The sequence below is a fragment of the Salmo salar genome, chromosome ssa02 (assembly GCF_905237065.1).
Source record: "Salmo salar chromosome ssa02, Ssal_v3.1, whole genome shotgun sequence".
Taxonomy (NCBI): Eukaryota; Metazoa; Chordata; class Actinopteri; order Salmoniformes; family Salmonidae; genus Salmo; species Salmo salar.
The window spans coordinates 5591789-5618927 of NC_059443.1; the positions used below are offsets into that span (position 1 = coordinate 5591789).

The following is a 27139-nucleotide window of genomic DNA, read 5'->3' on the forward strand; positions in this document are numbered from 1 at the left end:
AAACCCACAACCCTGGCGTTGCACACACCATACTGGCGTTGCAAACACCATGCTCTACCAACTGAGCCACAGGGAAGCTAGTGACTTGGTTAATCAAGGCTTTAGCTCAGCGGGCTCACACAGTCTAATAGCAGGGTCGGTGTAGTGGTACTGACTGGTAGTGACTTGGTTAATCAAGGCTTTAGCTCAGCGGGCTCACACAGTCTTATAGCAGGGTCGGTGTAGTGGTACTGACTGGTAGTGACTTGGTTAATCAAGGCTTTAGCTCAGCGGGCTCACACAGTCTTATAGCAGGGTCGGTGTAGTGGTACTCACTGGTAGTGACTTGGTTAATCAAGGCTTTAGCTCAGCGGGCTCACACAGTCTTATAGCAGGGTCGGTGTAGTGGTACTCACTGGTAGTGACTTGGTTAATCAAGGCTTTAGCTCAGCGGGCTCACACAGTCTTATAGCAGGGTCGGTGTAGTGGTACTGACTGGTAGTGACTTGGTTAATCAAGGCTTTAGCTCAGCGGGCTCACACAGTCTTATAGCAGGGTCGGTGTAGTGGTACTGACTGGTAGTGACTTGGTTAATCAAGGCTTTAGCTCAGCGGGCTCACACAGTCTTATAGCAGGGTCGGTGTAGTGGTACTGACTGGTAGTGACTTGGTTAATCAAGGCTTTAGCTCAGCGGGCTCACACAGTCTTATAGCAGGGTCGGTGTAGTGGTACTCACTGGTAGTGACTTGGTTAATCAAGGCTTTAGCTCAGCGGGCTCACACAGTCTTATAGCAGGGTCGGTGTAGTGGTACTCACTGGTGGTGACTTGTTTAATCAAGGCTTTAGCTCAGCGGGCTCACACAGTCTTATAGCAGGGTCGGTGTAGTGGTACTCACTGGTGGTGACTTCTTTGATCATCTGGGCAGAGGAGTGACAGCCCGTAACGATGTGCCTGGTCCACAGTGAAAGGTCCTGACAGGTTTCAGCTCTGAACAGGTGGGCCTCGATACCCAGTCTGGTTCCTGTACGTGTGGCGAAGGACAGCTCCACGCCCGGCTGGGGAGAGCCTCGGTCTGGGCCAGAGTGCACCAGCCTACAGACAGACACACATTCTGTTATATTCTGCTGTTGAGAGAGACTAGCTAGTCAGTGCTGTAACCATATAACCCTCTTCACATCAAGGACATAAAGGTGGAATGATTGATAACATGATAAAAAGTAACACAGTTCTTGGCTGTGTTCAGTAATGGAAACATGTTGTGGATGTGTCCTCCAGTGCCACCTCATCTTTCACATGTGTTCTGCACCATGAGGCCAATAGAGGGTAGATATCTTCTGATTAATGCTTGGCCAATAGAGTGTAGGTGTGTAATGATTATTGCTTGGCCAATAGAGGGTAGATATCTTCTGATTAACGCTTGGCCAATAGAGTGTAGGTGTGTAATGATTATTGCTTGGCCAATAGAGGGTAGATATCTTCTGATCAATGCTTGGCCAATAGAGGGTAGATATCTTCTGATTATTGCTTGGCCAATAGACGGTAGGTGTGTTCTGATTATTGCTTGGCCAATAGAGGGTAGATATCTTCTGATCAATGCTTGGCCAATAGAGGGTAGATGTCTTCTGATTATTGCTTGGCCAATAGAGGGTAGATGTCTTCTGATTATTGCTTGGCCAATAGAGGGTAGATATCTTCTGATCAATGCTTGGCCAATAGAGGGTAGATATCTTCTGATCAATGCTTGGCCAATAGAGGGTAGATGTCTTCTGATTATTGCTTGGCCAATAGAGGGTAGATATCTTCTGATTATTGCTTGGCCAATAGAGGGTATGTGTGTTATGATTATTGCTTGGCCAATAGAGGGTATGTGTGTTATGATTATTGCTTGGCCAATAGAGGGTATGTGTGTTCTGATTATTGCTTGGCCAATAGAGTGTAGGTGTGTTCTGATTATTGCTTGGCCAATAGAGTGTAGGTGTGTTCTGATTATTGCTTGGCCAATAGAGTGTAGGTGTGTTCTGATTATTGCTTGGCCAATAGAGTGTAGGTGTGTTCTGATTATTGCTTGGCCAATAGAGTGTAGGTGTGTTCTGATTATTGCTTGGCCAATAGAGGGTATGTGTGTTCTGATTATTGCTTGGCCAATAAAGGGTAGGTGTGTTTGGAGTGGCGGAGGATTACCATGTGGTCATGGTTGGGTTGTTCAGGGTGGATGCTACTAACCATGTGGCTAAGATAAGATAAATGTGTTTTGCTATTTGACTAGCAGGAAGACGGTGTCTTTTGCTTACTGTGTGGATAGCAGCAGCTATTTTTCTTGTGGCTAGTAGAGAGAGGGTGTGTGTAGCGTACCGTGTAGCTAACAGTGGGTATGTGTGTGCAGGGCTGTGCCAGGATGCCTTCATGCGTGGAAGGCTGTGATAGAGGAGCAGGTCTTTCTCTGTCACCATCACCAGCACTGGCTTCCACTGCTGCTTCTCATTCTCTGTCTGGAGAAAACACACCACACCGTGTTAGAATACTCTCTGTCTGGGAGAAAACACACCACACTGTGTTAGAATATTCTCTGTCTGGAGAAAACACACCACACTGTGTTAGAATACTCTCTGTCTAGGAGAAAACACACCACACTGTGTTAGAATATTCTCTGTCTGGAGAAAACACACCACACCGTGTTAGAATACTCTCTGTCTGGAGAAAACACACCACACTGTGTTAGAATATTCTCTGTCTAGGAGAAAACACACCACACTGTGTTAGAATATTCTCTGTCTGGAGAAAACACACCACACCGTGTTAGAATACTCTCTGTCTGGAGAAAACACACCACACTGTGTTAGAATATTCTCTGTCTAGGAGAAAACACACCACACCGTGTTAGAATACTCTCTGTCTGGGAGAAAACACACCACACTGTGTTAGAATATTCTCTGTCTGGAGAAAACACACCACACCGTGTTAGAATACTCTCTGTCTGGGAGAAAACACACCACACTGTGTTAGAATATTCTCTGTCTGGAGAAAACACACCACACTGTGTTAGAATACTCTCTGTCTAGGAGAAAACACACCACACTGTGTTAGAATATTCTCTGTCTGGAGAAAACACACCACACCGTGTTAGAATACTCTCTGTCTGGAGAAAACACACCACACTGTGTTAGAATATTCTCTGTCTAGGAGAAAACACACCACACTGTGTTAGAATACTCTCTGTCTAGGAGAAAACACACCACACTGTGTTAGAATATTCTCTGTCTGGAGAAAACACACCACACCGTGTTAGAATACTCTCTGTCTGGAGAAAACACACCACACTGTGTTAGAATATTCTCTGTCTAGGAGAAAACACACCACACTGTGTTAGAATATTCTCTGTCTGGAGAAAACACACCACACCGTGTTAGAATACTCTCTGTCTGGAGAAAACACACCACACTGTGTTAGAATATTCTCTGTCTAGGAGAAAACACACCACACCGTGTTAGAATACTCTCTGTCTAGGAGAAAACACACCACACTGTGTTAGAATACTCTCTGTCTGGAAGAAAACACACCACACCGTGTTAGAATATTCTCTGTCTAGGAGAAAACACACCACACTGTGTTAGAATATTCTCTGTCTAGGAGAAAACACACCACACTGTGTTAGAATACTCTCTGTCTGGAGAAAACACACCACACTGTGTTAGAATACTCTCTGTCTAGGAGAAAACACACCACACTGTGTTAGAATACTCTCTGTCTGGAGAAAACACACCACACTGTGTTAGAATACTCTCTGTCTAGGAGAAAACACACCACACTGTGTTAGAATACTCTCTGTCTGGAGAAAACACACCACACTGTGTTAGAATACTCTCTGTCTAGGAGAAAACACACCACACTGTGTTAGAATACTCTCTGTCTAGGAGAAAACACACCACACTGTGTTAGAATATTCTCTGTCTAGGAGAAAACACACCACACTGTGTTAGAATACTCTCTGTCTAGGAGAAAACACACCACACTGTGTTAGAATACTCTCTGTCTGGAGAAAACACACCACACCGTGTTAGAATACTCTCTGTCTGGAGAAAACACACCACACCGTGTTAGAATACTCTCTGTCTGGAAGAAAACACACCACACTGTGTTAGAATACTCTCTGTCTAGGAGAAAACACACCACACTGTGTTAGAATACTCTCTGTCTGGAAGAAAACACACCACACTGTGTTAGAATACTCTCTGTCTAGGAGAAAACACACCACACCATGTTAGAATATTCTCTGTCTAGGAGAAAACACACCACACTGTGTTAGAATATTCTCTGTCTAGGAGAAAACACACCACACTGTGTTAGAATACTCTCTGTCTGGAGAAAACACACCACACTGTGTTAGAATACTCTCTGTCTAGGAGAAAACACACCACACTGTGTTAGAATACTCTCTGTCTAGGAGAAAACACACCACACTGTGTTAGAATACTCTCTGTCTAGGAGAAAACACACCACACTGTGTTAGAATACTCTCTGTCTGGAGAAAACACACCACACAGCATGACAGGCTGCTGTTGTCATTTGCATGGGGGTTACTGGTGCAATGGAGGGAATGTTATGGACTAGAAAATACAATTTAGCAAGAGTGATAAGCACATACTACTACAAACAACAAAGACACAACCTTGAATGTCTTCAGCATTTCTCTGTGACTAAGTCTTAGTAACAATATCTTAGTTATTTTTCACAGGAAGGCACTTTATACAGTTTATTCATCTTGGCCTGTAGCTAAACTCTCAACTCCCAGACACCCAATACAACACCGACTTGCATAACATTATACAGCATAACAATCCTCATTATGAACGTTACAGCACAATCCTCATTATGAAAGTTACAGCACAATCCTCATTATGAAAGCTTAGTTACAGCACAATCCTTATGATGAACGTTTAGTTACAGCACAATCCTCATTATGAAAGATACAGCACAAACCTCATTATGAAAGTTACAGCACAATCCTCATTATGAAAGCTTTGGTACAGCACAATCCTCATAACTATAAGCCTCGTCTCACTATGAGGTCCTCAGCTAGTTATGAGAACATATGATTCTGGTGGCCATAGGTCAATCCTATAACATTACCAACACATGTTGCCAAGTAACCATATTAAAACACCATATACAGGCTCACAAACGTAGATCTAACTAAAGCCTACACAACCACATAATTAGTGTGTAACAATCATTCATTTTAAAATGCTGCCACTGTATAATTGGCTATAGTATGAGAGTGAAAATAAAGTCTGTGGTTAAAGCCAGGCTCAGGACAGTTGCACAGAGCAACCTCAACAAGGCTGTAAAACAAGGATCCCCTCCATCCCTCTCCTCTCCTCCCCCACCTCTCCATCTCCTCTACTGTCCTCTCCCCCTCCTCTCCTGTCCTCTCCCCCTCCTCTCCTGTCCTCTTCCCCTCCTCTCCCCTTCCCCTCCTCTCTGCCTCTCATCTCCGCCTCCTCTCCTCTCCTCTCTGCCTCCTCTCCTCTCTGCCTCCTCTCCCCCTGCCTCCTCTCCCCCTTCCCTTCCTCTCCCCCTCCTCTCCTCTCCTCTCTGACTCCCCTCCCCTCCCTAGAATACTCTCTGTCTGGAGAAAACACACCACACAGCATGACAGACTGCTGTTGTCATTTGCATGGGGGTTACTGGTGCAATGGAGGGAATGTTATGGACTAGAAAATACAATTTAGCAAGAGTGATAAGCACATACTACTACAAACAGCAAAGACACAACCTTGAATGTCTTCAGCATTTCTCTGTGACTAAGTCTTAGTAACAATATCTTCGTTATTTTTCACAGGAAGGCACTTTATACAGTTTATTCATCTTGGCCTGTAGCTAAACTCTCAACTCCCAGACACCCAATACAACACTGGCTTGCATAACATTATACAGCATAACAATCCTCATTATGAACGTTACAGCACAATCCTTATTATGAAAGTTACAGCACAATCCTCATTATGAAAGCTTAGTTACAGCACAATCCTTATTATGCAAGCTTTGCTACAGAACAATCCTCATTATGAAAATTACAGCACAATCCTCATTATGAACGCTTTGCTACAGCACAATCCTCATTATGAAAGCTTTGCTACAGCACAATCCTCATTATGAAAGTTACAGCACAATCCTCATTATGAAAGCTTAGTTACAGCACAATCCTTATTATGCAAGCTTTGCTACAGCACAATCCTCATTATGAAAGTTATAGCACGATCCACATTGCGAAAGGTACAGAACAATCCTCATTATGAAAGCTTAGTTACAGCACAATTGTCATTGTGAAAGCTGAGTTACAGCACAATCCTCATTATGAACGCCTAGTTACAGCATAATCCTCATTATACAAGCTTAGTTACAGCACAATCCTCATTATGAACGCCTAGTTACAGCACAATCCTCATTATAAAAGCTTAGTTACAGCACAATCCTTATTATGAAAGCTTAACTACAGAACAATCCTCATAATGAAAGCTTATCTACAGCACAATCCTAATTATTAAAGTTACAGCACAATCCTCATTATGAATGTTATAGCACAATCCTCATTATGAAAGTTACAGCACAATCCTTATTATGAAAGTTACAGCACAACCATCATTATGAAAGTTATAGCACAATCCTCATTATGAAAGTTACAGCATAATCCTCATTATGAAAGCTTATCTACAGCACAATCCTCATTATGAAAGCTTTGCTAAAGCACAATCCTCATTATGAAAGCTTTGCTACAGCACAGTCCTCATTATGAATGCTTAGTTACAGCACAATCCTAATGATGAAAGTTACAGCACAATCCTCATTATGAAAGGTACAACACAATCCTCATTATGAACGCCTAGTTACAGCACAATCCTCATTATAAAAGCTTAGTTACAGCACAATCCTTATGATGAACGTTTAGTTACAGCACAATCCTCATTATGAAAGATACAGCACAATCCTCATTATGAAAGTTACAGCACAATCCTCATTATGAAAGCTTTGCTACAGCACAATCCTCATAACTATAAGCCTCGTCTCACTATGAGGTCCTCAGCTAGTTATGAGAACATATGATTCTGGTGGCCATAGGTCAATCCTATAACATTACCAACACATGTTGCCAAGTAACCATATTAAAACACCATATACAGGCTCACAAACGTAGATCTAACTAAAGCCTACACAACCACATAATTAGTGTGTAACAATCATTCAATTTAAAATGCTGCCACAGTATAATTGGCTATAGTATGAGAGTGAATATAAAGTCTGTGGTTAAAGCCAGGCTCAGGACAGTTGCACAGAGCAACCTCAACAAGGCTGTAAAACAAGGATCCCCTCCCTCCCTCTCCTCTCCTCCCCCACCTCTCCATCTCCTCTACTGTCCTCTCCCCCTCCTCTCCTGTCCTCTCCCCCTCCTCTCCTGTCCTCTCCCTCTCCTCTCCTTTCCTCTTCTCTACTGTCCTCTCCATCTCCTCTCCTCTCCATCTCCTCTACCCCTCCTCTCCTGTCCTCTCCTCCTCTCCCCTTCATCTCCTCTCCATCTCCTCTACCCCTCCTCTCCTCTCCTCTCCTCCTCTCCCCTTCCCCTCCTCTCCTCTCTGATATCTGATCACATTAGCATGCTGAACTCCAGAGGGTCTGCTCTGTAGTGTGTTGACCATCACACAGCTAAGTAGAGACTCAGACTCCAGCCTGTAGTGTGTTGACCATCACACAGCTAAGTAGAGACTCAGACTCCAGCCTGTAGTGTGTTGACCATCACACAGCTAAGTAGAGACTGACTCCAGCCTGTAGTGTGTTGACCATCACACAGCTAAGTAGAGACTCAGACTCCAGCCTGTAGTGTGTTGACCATCACACAGCTAAGTAGAGACTCAGACTCCAGCCTGTAGTCTGTTGACCATCACACAGCTAAGTAGAGACTCAGACTCCAGCCTGTAGTGTGTTGACCATCACACAGCTAAGTAGAGACTCAGACTCCAGCCTGTAGTGTGTTGACCATCACACAGCTAAGTAGAGACTCAGACTCCAGCCTGTAGTGTGTTGACCATCACACAGCTAAGTAGAGACTCAGACTCCAGCCTGTAGTGTGTTGACCATCACACAGATAAGTAGAGACTCAGACTCCAGCCTGTAGTGTGTTGACCATCACACAGCTAAGTAGAGACTCAGACTCCAGCCTGTAGTGTGTTGACCATCACACAGCTAAGTAGAGACTCAGACTCCAGCCTGTAGTGTGTTGACCATCACACAGCTAAGTAGAGACTCAGACTCCAGCCTGTTGTGTGTTGACCATCACACAGCTAAGTAGAGACTCAGACTCCAGCCTGTAGTGTGTTGACCATCACACAGCTAAGTAGAGACTCAGACTCCAGCCTGTAGTGTGTTGACCATCACACAGCTAAGTAGAGACTCAGACTCCAGCCTGTAGTGTGTTGACCATCACACAGCTAAGTAGAGACTCAGACTCCAGCCTGTAGTGTGTTGACCATCACACAGCTAAGTAGAGACTGACTCCAGCCTGTAGTGTGTTGACCATCACACAGCTAAGTAGAGACTCAGACTCCAGCCTGTAGTGTGTTGACCATCACACAGCTAAGTAGAGACTCAGACTCCAGCCTGTAGTGTGTTGACCATCACACAGCTAAGTAGAGACTCAGACTCCAGCCTGTAGTGTGTTGACCATCACACAGCTAAGTAGAGACTCAGACTCCAGCCTCCTGAGTGCGTCAGATTGACGATGTGCAAAGGAACTTGGACGGCAGGCGAAGCCTAGGCAGACCTCTCCACTCCACACACGCTGAAAGGCTTTAGTCCCTTATAATTATTCACAGACTCCAGAAACTGCATCCCAAATGGAACCATATTCCCTATATAGTGCACTAGGGTGCCATTTGTGACTCACAATGGGGCAGGCAGGCAGTAATAAAAGAGGAACTCATTAAGAAGCCTGGAAAGCATCCTCTGGCTTGGCTTGGCTTGGCTTGGCTTGGCTTGGCTTGGCTTGGCAGACTGACCTACTGACTAACTGACTGATTGACTGACTGCCCAAAGTACAGGGCTGTAGTCTACTCAGTATTAGCCGTCTCGCTCTCTCTCTCTGCCAGGCAGGCCCTGACTAATAAGAGAGTGATGAAAGAGGATTTAGAGGAGGACGAGGAGGGGGGAAAAGTCACCTGCGATAAATAGCTGCTGTACTGTATAGAAGGAACACTACAAAGCCCCCATCCAGGCTTCTTCTGTTGGAAACTACTGCATCAGCTATACTGTATGAGGTTCCTAGAATGCTTGGCTCACCATCGTATAACTGCCTCACAAAAATCACATATGAGTTATTATCAGAAGGTGGGCTGTGAATGCATATTATTCATCTGATTAAAGGTAAGCACGTTTATTTGAGGTGTTTTCCTGCACCAACATTCAATAAAGTACAGAGTAGCTCCTACCTTCTCAGCCAGCCAGCCCAGCTGTCTGATCTCTCTGCTCCCTGCGATTCCTGTTCTTCCTGTGTGCTCTTTGACCTCTGTGATGACCTTGTTGATGAGGTTAGAGGTCGCCGACTGCATGACCTCGAACCAGGCCTGGGCCGAGGCTGTGTCTTTACACCGTAACACCACAGTATGCTTGGCGTCCGGAGAGTGCAGCTCTAACTGCCTGGAGAACACAAACAGACAGGAAGACATTGAGAAAGCTGTGAATTTGTTTTGTCACAGGCAAATAGCTCCCATGGCACAGCTTTCAGTGGACATGAGAAAAGGCTTCTTCAGTTCAACAAAGGCTACTTCCCTTTGAAGGGAAAGGAAGATGGCCCCTGTGTGCTTGATGATGTCCTAAGTGAATGGAAATGATCCCAGCACCACTAAAAGACTGTTTCACACAGTGTCTCTTGTTCTTTTTCTGGCTGAGATAAACATTTCCTTTGATGTACCTAGCCCTGTGTACCGGGGTATGTATTTATTTCCACACATGCTTACTCATCATGGGTTGATAACGTTTGGTTTGTTTCTTGTGGGATGTGCAGTAAGTTTCAAGCCTTTTGGCATTGGAAACATTAGCTAAGTATATTATGAATACATTCAGCTAACAACAAAAATAAATAAAATGAACAAGGTTGAAGGAAACTGTTTTCACCTCAGACCTGGGACTTGAATATGACCATTGTTGATAAATCTACCTGTCATTAATCAGAGACAGCGGGAGACCATGTTATCATGATGTCACAAACCACTACATCAACTGCAGGTGCTGTCTCCTACTCGCCCCCACCAACCCTCCCCCACTCCCCCACCAACCCTCCCCCCACTCCCCCACCAACCCTCCCCCCACTCCCCCACCAACCCTCCCCCCCTCCCCCACCAACCCTCCCCCCACTCCCCCACACTCCCCACCAACCCTCCCCCACTTCCCCCACCAACTCCCCCACTCCCCCACCAACCCTCCCCCCACTCCCCCACCAACTCCCCCCACTTCCCACCAACCCCCCCCACTCCCCACTCCCCCACCAACCCTCCCCCACTCCCCATCCCCACCAACCCCCCCCCACTCCCCATCCCCCACCAACCCTCCCCCCACTCCCCAGTCCCCCACCAACCCTCCCCCCACTTCCCACTCCCCCACCAACCCTCCCCCACTCCCCAGTCCCCCATCAACCACCAACCCTCCCCCACTCCCCAGTCCCCACCAACCCTCCCCCACTCCCCACTCCCCCACCAACCCTCCCCCCACTTCCCACTCCCCCACCAACCCTCCCCCCACTCCCCAGTCCCCCATCAACCCTCCCCCCCACTCCCCCACCAACCCTCCCCCCACTCCCCAGTCTCCCACCAACCCTCCCCCACTCCCCACTCCCCCACCAACCCTCCCCCCACTCCCCCACCAACCCTCCCCCCACTCCCCAGTCCCTCACCAAGCCTCCCCCCACTCCCCCACCAACCCTCCCCCACTCCCCAGTCCCTCACCAACCCTCCCCCACTCCCCAGTCCCCCACCAACCCTCCCCCACTCCCCAGTCCCTCACCAACCCTCCCCCCCACTCCCCAGTCCCTCACCAACCCCTCCCCCCCACTCCCCAGTCCCTCACCAACCCTCCCCCCACTCCCCAGTCCCCCGCCACAGTTAAAAATAGAAACCAGAGAGTTGATTGAGGAGGAACAGAAGCCAGATGTCATATGGAGGGAGCTGAAGTGTTTACGTTAGTTAGACAGAGACAGACAGAGAGGTTCATGGAAACAGGCCCAAGCTCTCCCCCAGACCTGCGGGGTTCAAAGACTATTTGGAATCCTTTTGTAAACTTCCAGCGTTTGCTTTAGTCTGCCTGGAGTGCCAGATGGGTGGGCATTGCACTTACAAGCTCAATCAAGCACAACTGAAATATTTGAAAGACTTTAAATAGTATTTGAACCCAGGTGTGTTCTCCCCATTCAAGGCCCATCCACATCCAGGTCATCTGTCCAACATGGGACACTAACTGCTGAGCCATTAAAGAAGCCAAGGCCAGATTTAGAAAGTGGACTCAATGTGTGGCAAATCTTTCAATGCCTTTCCTGGTCAATGATGGTCTGTCTGCCTGTTCGTTTTCCACTGACAAACTGCTTTTTATTTGAGAGGAAAAAAACTGCTCGCAAAAGGCAAATATCTCAAGCTAAAATAGGCATGAGAAAACTACACTTTAGCATCGTTTTACTCTCTATGACGTCCTAAGTTAATACTAAATCAGTCAATATTAAGCCTAGTCTATTTATAGTCCTACAATAAATGAGAGAGAGAGAGAGAGAGAGAGAGAGAGAGAGAGAGAGAGAGAGAGAGAGAGACAGAGAGAGAGATATGCAGTAAATCTGTCTGATGAGGGAGGAAACTCTCTCCTCTCCTGGCTGGGTAGTGTGGACGTCTCTCACCTAACAGCTGTTTATCAGCTAAATAAAACGGTGAAACGTACAGGAAACTCTCTCCTCTCCTGGCTGGGTAGTGTGGACGTCTCTCATCTAACAGCTGTTTAACAGCTAAATAAAACGCTGAAACGTACAGGAAACTCTCTCCTCTCCTGGCTGGGTAGTGTGGACGTCTCTCACCTAACAGCTGTTTAACAGCTACAATAAAACGCTGAAACGTACAGGAAACTCTCTCCTCTCCTGGCTGGGTAGTGTGGACGTCTCTCACCTAACAGCTGTTTAACAGCTAAATAAAACGGTGAAACGTACAGGAAACTAAACTCTCCTCTCCTGGCTGGGTAGTGTGGACGTCTCTCACCTAACAGCTGTTTAACAGCTAAATAAAACGCTGAAACGTACAGGAAACTCTCTCCTCTCCTGGCTGGGTAGTGTGGACGTCTCTCACCTAACAGCTGTTTACATTTCCACTAGTGACGAGATCTCTGCTCCTCTCTACCAGTCAGCTACAACAAGCCTGCAGACAAGACATCAGGAACATCTCAGATAGCAGCATGTGTGTTTGTGTGGTAGCAGTATCTTCCAGTAAGTAACTCTAAAGTAACTGAAGGTTAGCCTGTTGTTGTGAGCTACGTGCTGAACCATGAAGTACTTAATAGACGACCAAAACATTGTAGTGACGCCAGTAAATATCACTCAATACAAACACATGCTAGGTTGTGATAGTGTGTTAGATGAATCTCTGTGTTTAGTGACTTATATCTGATGTGTCTTGGGACTGACTTGATAAAACATTCACTACTTTGATGGTTATATTGTCATGTTTGTTACTGTCGTTCTACTGTTGGTGTGATACTGCAACACTGACAACAGAGGTAAGACCAATGTGCTGTGGCATAGAAATATAATTACTAGAAGGGGAAGGCCCTCAGAGCCATGGTAAGTTGACTAGAAAGGGATTGTCCCACCGTTCTAGTACTCTGTCTATGCTCTTTGGTCTGTGAGGTGAACCACACTATGAACAGGAAATCAGTCACTGAGGGGTTAGACTACAGCTAACCTACTTAATGAAGAGACAATATGGCTCATATACAGAGCATTCAGAAAGTATTCAGACCTCCTGACTCTTTCCACTGTTTGTTACGTTACAGTCTTATTCTAAAATGAATTAAAAAAAATCTATCTACACACAATACCCCATATTGACAAAGCAAAGACAGGTTTCTTTTGTGCAAATTGATATAACATTTAAAAAAATGAAATATCACATTTACAGCACATTGGTCTTACCTCTGTTGTCAGTGTTGCAGTATCACACCAACAGTAGAACGACAGTAACAAACATGACAATATAACCATCAAAGTAGTGAATGTTTTATCCAGTCAGTCCCAAGACACATCAGATATAAGTCACTAAACACAGAGATTCATCTAACACACTATCACAACCTAGCATGTGTTTGTATTGAGTGATAATGTTTGTGTGTCTTATCTAAATAAGTGTATAAAGACCAGGCCTGTCTAAATGACTGTATAAAGACCAGGCCTGTCTAAATGACTGTATAAAGACCAGGCCTGTCTAAATGACTGTATAAAGACCAGGCCTGTCTAAATGACTGTATAAAGACCAGGCCTGTCTAAATGACTGTATAAATACCAGGCCTGTCTAAATGACTGTATAAATACCAGGCCTGTCTAAATACCAGGCCTATCTAAATGACTGTATAAATACCAGGCCTGTCTAAATGACTGTATAAATACCAGGCCTGTCTAAATACCAGGCCTGTCTAAATGACTGTATAAATACCAGGCCTGTCTAAATGACTGTATAAAGACCAGGCCTGTCTAAATGACTGTATAAATACCAGGCCTGTCTAAATGACTGTATAAATACCAGGCCTGTCTAAATGACTGTATAAAGACCAGGCCTGTCTAAATGACTGTATAAATACCAGGCCTGTCTAAATGACTGTATAAAGACCAGGCCTGTCTAAATGACTGTATAAAGACCAGGCCTATCTAAATGACTGTATAAAGACCAGGCCTGTCTAAATGACTGTATAAAGACCAGGCCTGTCTAAATGACTGTATAAATACCAGGCCTGTCTAAATGACTGTATAAAGACCAGGCCTGTCTAAATGACTGTATAAATACCAGGCCTGTCTAAATGACTGTATAAAGACCAGGCCTGTCTAAATGACTGTATAAATACCAGGCCTGTCTAAATGACTGTATAAAGACCAGGCCTGTCTAAATGACTGTATAAAGACCAGGCCTGTCTAAATGACTGTATAAATACCAGGCCTGTCTAAATGACTGTATAAATGTCACGGGTGTCGTCGGTGAAGGAGGACCAAAACGCAGCAGGTATGTGCAGGCTCATCTTGCTGTTTATTTGCTTTCTAAATGAACGTACAAAAATAACTAAACACGAACGATCAACAAAAACAGTCTGGTAAGGCACAAGGCGAAACACAGAACAATCTCCCACAAAATACAAGACAAACACACCCAACTAATATAGGACTTCCAATCAAAGGCAACACCAAACAGCTGCCTTCAATTGGAAGTCCACCCCCAATTAACTCAACATAGAACCAGACACACTAGACTAAACATAGAAATACCCAAACATAAACCAAAACCCGGAAATACTAAATCAAACACCCTTTTAACAAACACACCACCCCGAACCACATAAAACGAATACCCTCTGCCACGTCCTGACCAAACTACAACACTAATTAACCCTTATACTGGCCAGGACGTGACAATAAAGACCAGGCCTGTCTAAATGACTGTATAAAGACCAGGCCTGTCTAAATGACTGTATAAAGACCAGGCCTGTCTAAATGACTGTATAAAGACCAGGCCTGTCTAAATGACTGTATAAATACCAGGCCTGTCTAAATGACTGCATAAAGATCAGGCCTGTCTAAATGACTGTATAAAGACCAGGCCTGTCTAAATGACTGTATAAAGACCAGGCCTGTCTAAATGACTGTATAAAGACCAGGCCTGTCTACATGACTGCATAAAGATCAGGCCTGTCTAAATGACTGTATAAAGACCAGGCCTGTCTAAATGACTGTATAAAGACCAGGCCTGTCTAAATGACTGTATAAAGACCAGGCCTGTCTAAATGACTGTATAAAGACCAGGCCTGTCTAAATGACTGTACAAAGACCAGGCCTGTCTAAATGACTGTATAAATACCAGGCCTGTCTAAATGACTGTATAAAGACCAGGCCTGTCTAAATGACTGTATAAATACCAGGCCTGTCTAAATGACTGTATAAAGACCAGGCCTGTCTAAATGACTGCATAAATACCAGGCCTGTCTAAATGACTGCATAAAGACCAGGCCTGTCTAAATGACTGTATAAATACCAGGCCTGTCTAAATGACTGCATAAAGACCAGGCCTGTCTAAATGACTGTATAAAGACCAGGCCTGTCTAAATGACTGTATAAAGACCAGGCCTGTCTAAATGACTGCATAAAGATCAGGCCTGTCTAAATGACTGTATAAAGACCAGGCCTGTCTAAATGACTGTATAAAGACCAGGCCTGTCTAAATGACTGTATAAAGACCAGGCCTGTCTAAATGACTGTATAAAGACCAGGCCTGTCTAAATGACTGTATAAAGACCAGGCCTATCTAAATGACTGTATAAATACCAGGCCTATCTAAATGAATGTATAAAGACCAGGCCTGTCTAAATGACTGTATAAAGACCAGGCCTGTCTAAATGACTGTATAAAGACCAGGCCTGTCTAAATGACTGTATAAAGACCAGGCCTGTCTAAATGACTGTATAAATACCAGGCCTGTCTAAATGACTGTATAAAGACCAGGCCTGTCTAAATGACTGTATAAATACCAGGCCTGTCTAAATGACTGTATAAAGACCAGGCCTGTCTAAATGACTGCATAAATACCAGGCCTGTCTAAATGACTGCATAAAGACCAGGCCTGTCTAAATGACTGTATAAATACCAGGCCTGTCTAAATGACTGCATAAAGACCAGGCCTGTCTAAATGACTGCATAAAGATCAGGCCTATCTAAATGACTGTATAAAGACCAGGCCTGTCTAAATGACTGTATAAAGACCAGGCCTGTCTAAATGACTGTATAAAGACCAGGCCTGTCTAAATGACTGTATAAAGACCAGGCCTGTCTAAATGACTGTATAAAGACCAGGCCTGTCTAAATGACTGTACAAAGACCAGGCCTGTCTAAATGACTGTATAAATACCAGGCCTGTCTAAATGACTGTACAAAGACCAGGCCTGTCTAAGTGACTGTACAAAGACCAGGCCTGTCTAAGTGACTGTACAAAGACCAGGCCTGTCTAAGTGACTGTATAAAGACCAGGCCTGTCTAAATGACTGTATAAAGACCAGGTCTGTCTAAATGACTGTATAAAGACCAGGCCTGTCTAAATGACTGTATAAAGACCAGGCCTGTCTAAATGACTGTATAAAGACCAGGCCTGTCTAAATGACTGTATAAAGACCAGGCCTGTCTAAGTGACTGTATAAAGACCAGGCCTGTCTAAATGACTGTATAAAGACCAGGCCTGTCTAAATGACTGTATAAAGACCAGGCCTGTCTAAGTGACTGTATAAAGACCAGGCCTGTCTAAATGACTGTATAAAGACCAGGCCTGTCTAAATGACTGTATAAAGACCAGGCCTGTCTAAATGACTGTATAAAGACCAGGCCTGTCTAAATGACTGTATAAAGACCAGGCCTGTCTAAATGACTGTATAAATACCAGGCCTATCTAAATGACTGTATAAAGACCAGGCCTGTCTAAATGACTGTATAAAGACCAGGCCTGTCCTAATGACTGTATAAAGACCAGGCCTGTCTAAATGACTGTATAAAGACCAGGCCTGTCTAAATGACTGTATAAAGACCAGGCCTGTCTAAATGACTGTATAAAGACCAGGCCTGTCTAAATGACTGTATAAAGACCAGGCCTGTCTAAATGACTGTATAAAGACCAGGCCTGTCTAAATGACTGTATAAAGACCAGGCCTGTCTAAATGACTGTATAAATACCAGGCCTGTCTAAGTGACTGTATAAAGACCAGGCCTATCTAAATGACTGTATAAAGACCAGGCCTGTCTAAATGACTGTATAAATACCAGGCCTGTCTAAATGACTGTATAAATACCAGGCCTGTCTAAGTGACTGTATAAAGACCAGGCCTGTCTAAATGACTGTACAAAGACCAGGCCTGTCTAAATGACTGTATAAAGACCAGGCCTGTCTAAATGACTGTATAAAGACCAGGCCTGTCTAAATGACTGTATAAAGACCAGGCCTGTCTAAGTGACTGTATAAAGACCAGGTCTGTCTAAGTCTAAGGCCATGGACTCAGATCCTCCCGATGCTCCGGTGCGAGGGTGGACATAGGCTCGCTGTAAAGGACGGGCTCAGGGCGATCGAGTTCCTGGTCGGGTGGAGGTGTCGGCCTTGGATAGGTTAAAGATGAGGAGGTAAGGGAGGACGGCAAAGTCAGATCCATAACTTCAGGATAAAATAGAACCGTAAAAATGTACCGTGGGGCAGCAGGTAGCCTAGTGGTTAGAGCGTTGGGCCAGTAACCGAAAGGTTGCTAGATTGAATCACTGAACTGAGAAGGTAAAAATCTGTAGTTCTGCCCCTGAACAAGGTAGTTAACCCACTGTTCCTAGGCCATCATTGTGAATAAGAATTTGTTCTGAACTGACTTGCCTGGTTAAATAAAGGTAAAAAAAATTAAAATATATATATCTAAAGACAAGGCGAGCATGATCAATTGGACCCTAAAGTAAAGGTAAAGCTGAGGATATAAGGTAGGCTATGTGTGTCAGATAGAAACCGTTTCTCTATGCTGGTTAATTAAGGTAGGCTATGTGTGTCAGATAGATACCGTTTCTCTATGCTGGTTAATTAAGGTAGACTATGTGTGTTGAATAGAAACCGTTTCTCTATGCTGGTTAATTAAGGTAGACTATGTGTGTTGAATAGAAACCGTTTCTCTATGCTGGTTAATTAAGGTAGACTATGTGTGTTGAATAGAAACCGTTTCTCTATGCTGGTTAATTAAGGTAGACTATGTGTGTTGAATAGAAACCATTTCTCTATGCTGGTTAATTAAGGTAGGCTATGTGTGTTGAATAGAAACCGTTTCTCTATGCTGGTTAATTAAGGTAGGCTATGTGTGTCAGATAGAAACCGTTTCTCTATGCTGGTTAATTAAGGTAGGCTATGTGTGTCAGATAGAAACCGTTTCTCTATGCTGGTTAATTAAGGTAGACTATGTGTGTTGAATAGAAACCGTTTCTCTATGCTGGTTAATTAAGGTAGGCTATGTGTGTCAGATAGAAACCGTTTCTCTATGCTGGTTAATTAAGGTAGGCTATGTGTGTCAGATAGAAACCGTTTCTCTATGCTGGTTAATTAAGGTAGGCTATGTGTGTCAGATAGAAACCGTTTCTCTATGCTGGTTAATTAAGGTAGGCTATGTGTGTCGAATAGAAACCGTTTCTCTATGCTGGTTAATTAAGGTAGACTATGTGTGTCAGATAGAAACCGTTTCTCTATGCTGGTTAATTAAGGTAGGCTATGTGTGTTGAATAGAAACCGTTTCTCTATGCTGGTTAATTAAGGTAGGCTATGTGTGTCAGATAGAAACCGTTTCTCTATGCTGGTTAATTAAGGTAGACTATGTGTGTCAGATAGAAACCGTTTCTCTATGCTGGTTAATTAAGGTAGGCTATGTGTGTCAGATAGAAACCGTTTCTCTATGCTGGTTAATTAAGGTAGGCTATGTGTGTTGAATAGAAACCGTTTCTCTATGCTGGTTAATTAAGGTAGGCTATGTGTGTCGAATAGAAACCGTTTCTCTATGCTGGTTAATTAAGGTAGGCTATGTGTGTCAGATAGAAACCGTTTCTCTATGCTGGTTAATTAAGGTAGGCTATGTGTGTCAGATAGAAACCGTTTCTCTATGCTGGTTAATTAAGGTAGACTATGTGTGTCAGATAGAAACCGTTTCTCTATGCTGGTTAATTAAGGTAGGCTATGTGTGTCAGATAGAAACCGTTTCTCTATGCTGGTTAATTAAGGTAGGCTATGTGTGTCAGATAGAAACCGTTTCTCTATGCTGGTTAATTAAGGTAGGCTATGTGTGTTGAATAGAAACCGTTTCTCTATGCTGGTTAATTAAGGTAGGCTATGTGTGTTGAATAGAAACCGTTTCTCTATGCTGGTTAATTAAGGTAGGCTATGTGTGTCAGATAGAAACCGTTTCTCTATGCTGGTTAATTAAGGTAGGCTATGTGTGTCAGATAGAAACCATTTCTCTATGCTGGTTAATTAAGGTAGGCTATGTGTGTCAGAAACCGTTTCTCTATGCTGGTTAATTAAGGTAGACTATGTGTGTCAGATAGAAACCGTTTCTCTATGCTGGTTAATTAAGGTAGGCTATGTGTGTCAGATAGAAACCGTTTCTCTATGCTGGTTAATTAAGGTAGGCTATGTGTGTTGAATAGAAACCGTTTCTCTATGCTGGTTAATTAAGGTAGGCTATGTGTGTTGAATAGAAACCGTTTCTCTATGCTGGTTAATTAAGGTAGACTATGTGTGTCAGATAGAAACCGTTTCTCTATGCTGGTTAATTAAGGTAGGCTATGTGTGTCGGATAGAAACCGTTTCTCTATGCTGGTTAATTAAGGTAGGCTATGTGTGTCGAATAGAAACCGTTTCTCTATGCTGGTTAATTAAGGTAGGCTATGTGTGTCGAATAGAAACCGTTTCTCTATGCTGGTTAATTAAGGTAGGCTATGTGTGTCAGATAGAAACCGTTTCTCTATGCTGGTTAATTAAGGTAGGCTATGTGTGTTGAATAGAAACCGTTTCTCTATGCTGGTTAATTAAGGTAGGCTATGTGTGTCAGATAGAAACCGTTTCTCTATGCTGGTTAATTAAGGTAGGCTATGTGTGTTGAATAGAAACCGTTTCTCTATGCTGGTTAATTAAGGTAGGCTATGTGTGTCGAATAGAAACCGTTTCTCTATGCTGGTTAATTAAGGTAGGCTATGTGTGTCAGATAGAAACCGTTTCTCTATGCTGGTTAATTAAGGTAGGCTATGTGTGTCAGATAGAAACCGTTTCTCTATGCTGGTTAATTAAGGTAGGCTATGTGTGTCGGATAGAAACCGTTTCTCTATGCTGGTTAATTAAGGTAGGCTATGTGTGTCAGATAGAAACCGTTTCTCTATGCTGGTTAATTAAGGTAGGCTATGTGTGTCGAATAGAAACCGTTTCTCTATGCTGGTTAATTAAGGTAGGCTATGTGTGTCAGATAGAAACCGTTTCTCTATGCTGGTTAATTAAGGTAGGCTATGTGTGTCAGATAGAAACCGTTTCTCTATGCTGGTTAATTAAGGTAGGCTATGTGTGTCAGATAGAAACCGTTTCTCTATGCTGGTTAATTAAGGTAGGCTATGTGTGTAGAATAGAAACCGTTTCTCTATGCTGGTTAATTAAGGTAGGCTATGTGTGTTCAATAGAAACCGTTTCTCTATGCTGGTTAATTAAGGTAGGCTATGTGTGTCAGATAGAAACCGTTTCTCTATGCTGGTTAATTAAGGTAGGCTATGTGTGTCAGATAGAAACCGTTTCTCTATGCTGGTTAATTAAGGTAGGCTATGTGTGTCAGATAGAAACCGTTTCTCTATGCTGGTTAATTAAGGTAGGCTATGTGTGTCAGATAGAAACCGTTTCTCTATGCTGGTTAATTAAGGTAGGCTATGTGTGTCAGATAGAAACCGTTTCTCTATGCTGGTTAATTAAAATAGGCTATGTGTGTCAGATAGAAACCGTTTCTCTATGCTGGTTAATTAAGGTAGGCTATGTGTGTTGAATAGAAACCGTTTCTCTATGCTGGTTAATTAAGGTAGGCTATGTGTGTCAGATAGAAACCGTTTCTCTATGCTGGTTAATTAAAATAGGCTATGTGTGTCAGATAGAAACCGTTTCTCTATGCTGGTTAATTAAGGTAGGCTATGTGTGTTGAATAGAAACCGTTTCTCTATGCTGGTTAATTAAGGTAGGCTATGTGTGTTGAATAGAAACCGTTTCTCTATGCTGGTTAATTAAGGTAGGCTATGTGTGTCAGATAGAAACCGTTTCTCTATGCTGGTTAATTAAGGTAGGCTATGTGTGTCAGATAGAAACCGTTTCTCTATGCTGGTTAATTAAGGTAGGCTATGTGTGTTGAATAGAAACCGTTTCTCTATGCTGGTTAATTAAGGTAGGCTATGTGTGTCAGATAGAAACCGTTTCTCTATGCTGGTTAATTAAGGTAGACTATGTGTGTCGAATAGAAACCGTTTCTCTATGCTGGTTAATTAAGGTAGGCTATGTGTGTCAGATAGAAACCGTTTCTCTATGCTGGTTAATTAAGGTAGACTATGTGTGTTGAATAGAAACCGTTTCTCTATGCTGGTTAATTAAGGTAGGCTATGTGTGTCAGATAGAAACCGTTTCTCTATGCTGGTTAATTAAGGTAGGCTATGTGTGTCAGATAGAAACCGTTTCTCTATGCTGGTTAATTAAGGTAGGCTATGTGTGTCAGATAGAAACCGTTTCTCTATGCTGGTTAATTAAGGTAGGCTATGTGTGTCAGATAGAAACCGTTTCTCTATGCTGGTTAATTAAGGTAGGCTATGTGTGTCAGATAGAAACCGTTTCTCTATGCTGGTTAATTAAGGTAGGCTATGTGTGTCAGATAGAAACCGTTTCTCTATGCTGGTTAATTAAGGTAGGCTATGTGTGTCAGATAGAAACCGTTTCTCTATGCTGGTTAATTAAGGTAGACTATGTGTGTTGAATAGAAACCGTTTCTCTATGCTGGTTAATTAAGGTAGGCTATGTGTGTTGAATAGAAACCGTTTCTCTATGCTGGTTAATTAAGGTAGACTATGTGTGTCAGATAGAAACCGTTTCTCTATGCTGGTTAATTAAGGTAGGCTATGTGTGTCAGATAGAAACCGTTTCTCTATGCTGGTTAATTAAGGTAGGCTATGTGTGTCAGATAGAAACCGTTTCTCTATGCTGGTTAATTAAGGTAGGCTATGTGTGTCGAATAGAAACCGTTTCTCTATGCTGGTTAATTAAGGTAGGCTATGTGTGTTGAATAGAAACCGTTTCTCTATGCTGGTTAATTAAGGTTGGCTATGTGTGTCAGATAGAAACCGTTTCTCTATGCTGGTTAATTAAGGTAGGCTATGTGTGTCAGATAGAAACCGTTTCTCTATGCTGGTTAATTAAGGTAGGCTATGTGTGTCAGATAGAAACCGTTTCTCTATGCTGGTTAATTAAAATAGGCTATGTGTGTCAGATAGAAACCGTTTCTCTATGCTGGTTAATTAAGGTAGACTATGTGTGTAGAATAGAAACCGTTTCTCTATGCTGGTTAATTAAGGTAGGCTATGTGTGTCAGATAGAAACCGTTTCTCTATGCTGGTTAATTAAAATAGGCTATGTGTGTCAGATAGAAACCGTTTCTCTATTCTGGTTAATTAAGGTAGACTATGTGTGTCAGATAGAAACCGTTTCTCTATGCTGGTTAATTAAGGTAGGCTATGTGTGTCAGATAGAAACCGTTTCTCTATGCTGGTTAATTAAGGTAGGCTATGTGTGTCAGATAGAAACCGTTTCTCTATGCTGGTTAATTAAGGTAGGCTATGTGTGTCAGATAGAAACCGTTTCTCTATGCTGGTTAATTAAGGTAGGCTATGTGTGTTGAATAGAAACCGTTTCTCTATGCTGGTTAATTAAGGTAGGCTATGTGTGTTGAATAGAAACCGTTTCTCTATGCTGGTTAATTAAGGTAGGCTATGTGTGTCAGATAGAAACCGTTTCTCTATGCTGGTTAATTAAGGTAGGCTATGTGTGTCAGATAGAAACCGTTTCTCTATGCTGGTTAATTAAGGTAGGCTATGTGTGTTGAATAGAAACCGTTTCTCTATGCTGGTTAATTAAGGTAGACTATGTGTGTCAGATAGAAACCGTTTCTCTATGCTGGTTAATTAAGGTAGGCTATGTGTGTTGAATAGAAACCGTTTCTCTATGCTGGTTAATTAAGGTAGGCTATGTGTGTCAGATAGAAACCGTTTCTCTATGCTGGTTAATTAAGGTAGACTATGTGTGTTGAATAGAAACCGTTTCTCTATGCTGGTTAATTAAGGTAGGCTATGTGTGTCAGATAGAAACCGTTTCTCTATGCTGGTTAATTAAGGTAGGCTATGTGTGTCAGATAGAAACCGTTTCTCTATGCTGGTTAATTAAGGTAGGCTATGTGTGTCAGATAGAAACCGTTTCTCTATGCTGGTTAATTAAGGTAGGCTATGTGTGTCAGATAGAAACCGTTTCTCTATGCTGGTTAATTAAGGTAGGCTATGTGTGTCAGATAGAAACCGTTTCTCTATGCTGGTTAATTAAGGTAGGCTATGTGTGTCAGATAGAAACCGTTTCTCTATGCTGGTTAATTAAGGTAGGCTATGTGTGTCGGATAGAAACCGTTTCTCTATGCTGGTTAATTAAGGTAGGCTATGTGTGTCAGATAGAAACCGTTTCTCTATGCTGGTTAATTAAGGTAGGCTATGTGTGTCAGATAGAAACCGCTTCTCTATGCTGGTTAATTAAGGTAGGCTATGTGTGTCAGATAGAAACCGTTTCTCTATGCTGGTTAATTAAGGTAGACTATGTGTGTTGAATAGAAACCGTTTCTCTATGCTGGTTAATTAAGGTAGGCTATGTGTGTTGAATAGAAACCGTTTCTCTATGCTGGTTAATTAAGGTAGGCTATGTGTGTCAGATAGAAACCGTTTCTCTATGCTGGTTAATTAAGGTAGGCTATGTGTGTCAGATAGAAACCGTTTCTCTATGCTGGTTAATTAAGGTAGGCTATGTGTGTCAGATAGAAACCGTTTCTCTATGCTGGTTAATTAAGGTAGGCTATGTGTGTCAGATAGAAACCGTTTCTCTATGCTGGTTAATTAAGGTAGGCTATGTGTGTCGGATAGAAACCGTTTCTCTATGCTGGTTAATTAAGGTAGGCTATGTGTGTCGGATAGAAACCGTTTCTCTATGCTGGTTAATTAAGGTAGGCTATGTGTGTCAGATAGAAACCGTTTCTCTATGCTGGTTAATTAAGGTAGGCTATGTGTGTTGAATAGAAACCGTTTCTCTATGCTGGTTAATTAAGGTAGGCTATGTGTGTCAGATAGAAACCGTTTCTCTATGCTGGTTAATTAAGGTAGACTATGTGTGTTGAATAGAAACCGTTTCTCTATGCTGGTTAATTAAGGTAGGCTATGTGTGTCAGATAGAAACCGTTTCTCTATGCTGGTTAATTAAGGTAGACTATGTGTGTCGAATAGAAACCGTTTCTCTATGCTGGTTAATTAAGGTAGGCTATGTGTGTCAGATAGAAACCGTTTCTCTATGCTGGTTAATTAAGGTAGGCTATGTGTGTCAGATAGAAACCGTTTCTCTATGCTGGTTAATTAAGGTAGGCTATGTGTGTCAGATAGAAACCGTTTCTCTATGCTGGTTAATTAAGGTAGGCTATGTGTGTCAGATAGAAACCGTTTCTCTATGCTGGTTAATTAAGGTAGGCTATGTGTGTCAGATAGAAACCGTTTCTCTATGCTGGTTAATTAAGGTAGGCTATGTGTGTCAGATAGAAACCGTTTCTCTATGCTGGTTAATTAAGGTAGGCTATGTGTGTCAGATAGAAACCGTTTCTCTATGCTGGTTAATTAAGGTAGGCTATGTGTGTCAGATAGAAACCGTTTCTCTATGCTGGTTAATTAAGGTAGGCTATGTGTGTCAGATAGAAACCGTTTCTCTATGCTGGTTAATTAAGGTAGGCTATGTGTGTTGAATAGAAACCGTTTCTCTATGCTGGTTAATTAAGGTAGGCTATGTGTGTCAGATAGAAACCGTTTCTCTATGCTGGTTAATTAAGGTAGGCTATGTGTGTTGAATAGAAACCGTTTCTCTATGCTGGTTAATTAAGGTAGGCTATGTGTGTCAGATAGAAACCGTTTCTCTATGCTGGTTAATTAAGGTAGGCTATGTGTGTTGAATAGAAACCGTTTCTCTATGCTGGTTAATTAAGGTAGGCTATGTGTGTCAGATAGAAACCGTTTCTCTATGCTGGTTAATTAAGGTAGGCTATGTGTGTCAGATAGAAACCGTTTCTCTATGCTGGTTAATTAAGGTAGGCTATGTGTGTCAGATAGAAACCGTTTCTCTATGCTGGTTAATTAAGGTAGGCTATGTGTGTCAGATAGAAACCGTTTCTCTATGCTGGTTAATTAAGGTAGGCTATGTGTGTCAGATAGAAACCGTTTCTCTATGCTGGTTAATTAAGGTAGGCTATGTGTGTCAGATAGAAACCGTTTCTCTATGCTGGTTAATTAAGGTAGGCTATGTGTGTCAGATAGAAACCGTTTCTCTATGCTGGTTAATTAAGGTAGGCTATGTGTGTCAGATAGAAACCGTTTCTCTATGCTGGTTAATTAAGGTAGGCTATGTGTGTCAGATAGAAACCGTTTCTCTATGCTGGTTAATTAAGGTAGGCTATGTGTGTTGAATAGAAACCGTTTCTCTATGCTGGTTAATTAAGGTAGGCTATGTGTGTCAGATAGAAACCGTTTCTCTATGCTGGTTAATTAAGGTAGGCTATGTGTGTCAGATAGAAACCGTTTCTCTATGCTGGTTAATTAAGGTAGGCTATGTGTGTCAGATAGAAACCGTTTCTCTATGCTGGTTAATTAAGGTAGGCTATGTGTGTCAGATAGAAACCGTTTCTCTATGCTGGTTAATTAAGGTAGGCTATGTGTGTTGAATAGAAACCGTTTCTCTATGCTGGTTAATTAAGGTAGGCTATGTGTGTTGAATAGAAACCGTTTCTCTATGCTGGTTAATTAAGGTAGGCTATGTGTGTCAGATAGAAACCGTTTCTCTATGCTGGTTAATTAAGGTAGGCTATGTGTGTCAGATAGAAACCGTTTCTCAATGCTGGTTAATGAAGGTTGGCTATGTGTGTCAGATATAAACCGTTTCTCTATGCTGGTTAATTAAGGTAGGCTATGTGTGTCAGATAGAAACCGTTTCTCTATGCTGGTTAATTAAGGTAGGCTATGTGTGTCAGATAGAAACCGTTTCTCTATGCTGGTTAATTAAGGTAGGCTATGTGTGTCAGATAGAAACCGTTTCTCTATGCTGGTTAATTAAGGTAGGCTATGTGTGTCAGATAGAAACCGTTTCTCTATGCTGGTTAATTAAGGTAGGCTATGTGTGTTGAATAGAAACCGTTTCTCTATGCTGGTTAATTAAGGTAGGCTATGTGTGTCAGATAGAAACCGTTTCTCTATGCTGGTTAATTAAGGTAGGCTATGTGTGTTGAATAGAAACCGTTTCTCTATGCTGGTTAATTAAGGTAGGCTATGTGTGTCAGATAGAAACCGTTTCTCTATGCTGGTTAATTAAGGTAGGCTATGTGTGTCGAATAGAAACCGTTTCTCTATGCTGGTTAATTAAGGTAGGCTATGTGTGTCAGATAGAAACCGTTTCTCTATGCTGGTTAATTAAGGTAGGCTATGTGTGTCAGATAGAAACCGTTTCTCTATGCTGGTTAATTAAGGTAGGCTATGTGTGTCAGATAGAAACCGTTTCTCTATGCTGGTTAATTAAGGTAGGCTATGTGTGTCAGATAGAAACCGTTTCTCTATGCTGGTTAATTAAGGTAGGCTATGTGTGTCAGATAGAAACCGTTTCTCTATGCTGGTTAATTAAGGTAGGCTATGTGTGTCAGATAGAAACCGTTTCTCTATGCTGGTTAATTAAGGTAGGCTATGTGTGTCAGATAGAAACCGTTTCTCTATGCTGGTTAATTAAGGTAGGCTATGTGTGTCAGATAGAAACCGTTTCTCTATGCTGGTTAATTAAGGTAGGCTATGTGTGTTGAATAGAAACCGTTTCTCTATGCTGGTTAATTAAGGTAGACTATGTGTGTTGAATAGAAACCGTTTCTCTATGCTGGTTAATTAAGGTAGGCTATGTGTGTCAGATAGAAACCGTTTCTCTATGCTGGTTAATTAAGGTAGGCTATGTGTGTCAGATAGAAACCGTTTCTCTATGCTGGTTAATTAAGGTAGACTATGTG

At 42.5% G+C, this 27139-nt stretch overlaps 1 protein-coding gene across 1 annotated transcript in view; it reads right to left on the minus strand.

The window, feature by feature from the left end:
• The window catches only part of LOC106574019 (beta-1-syntrophin-like), a 100416-nt gene that overhangs the window by 15544 nt on the left and 57733 nt on the right, over positions 1 to 27139 (minus strand). The window contains 3 exon segments of the mRNA XM_045696710.1: positions 876 to 1072; positions 2333 to 2469; positions 9457 to 9664. Coding sequence (XP_045552666.1) covers positions 876 to 1072; positions 2333 to 2469; positions 9457 to 9664 — 542 coding nt within the window.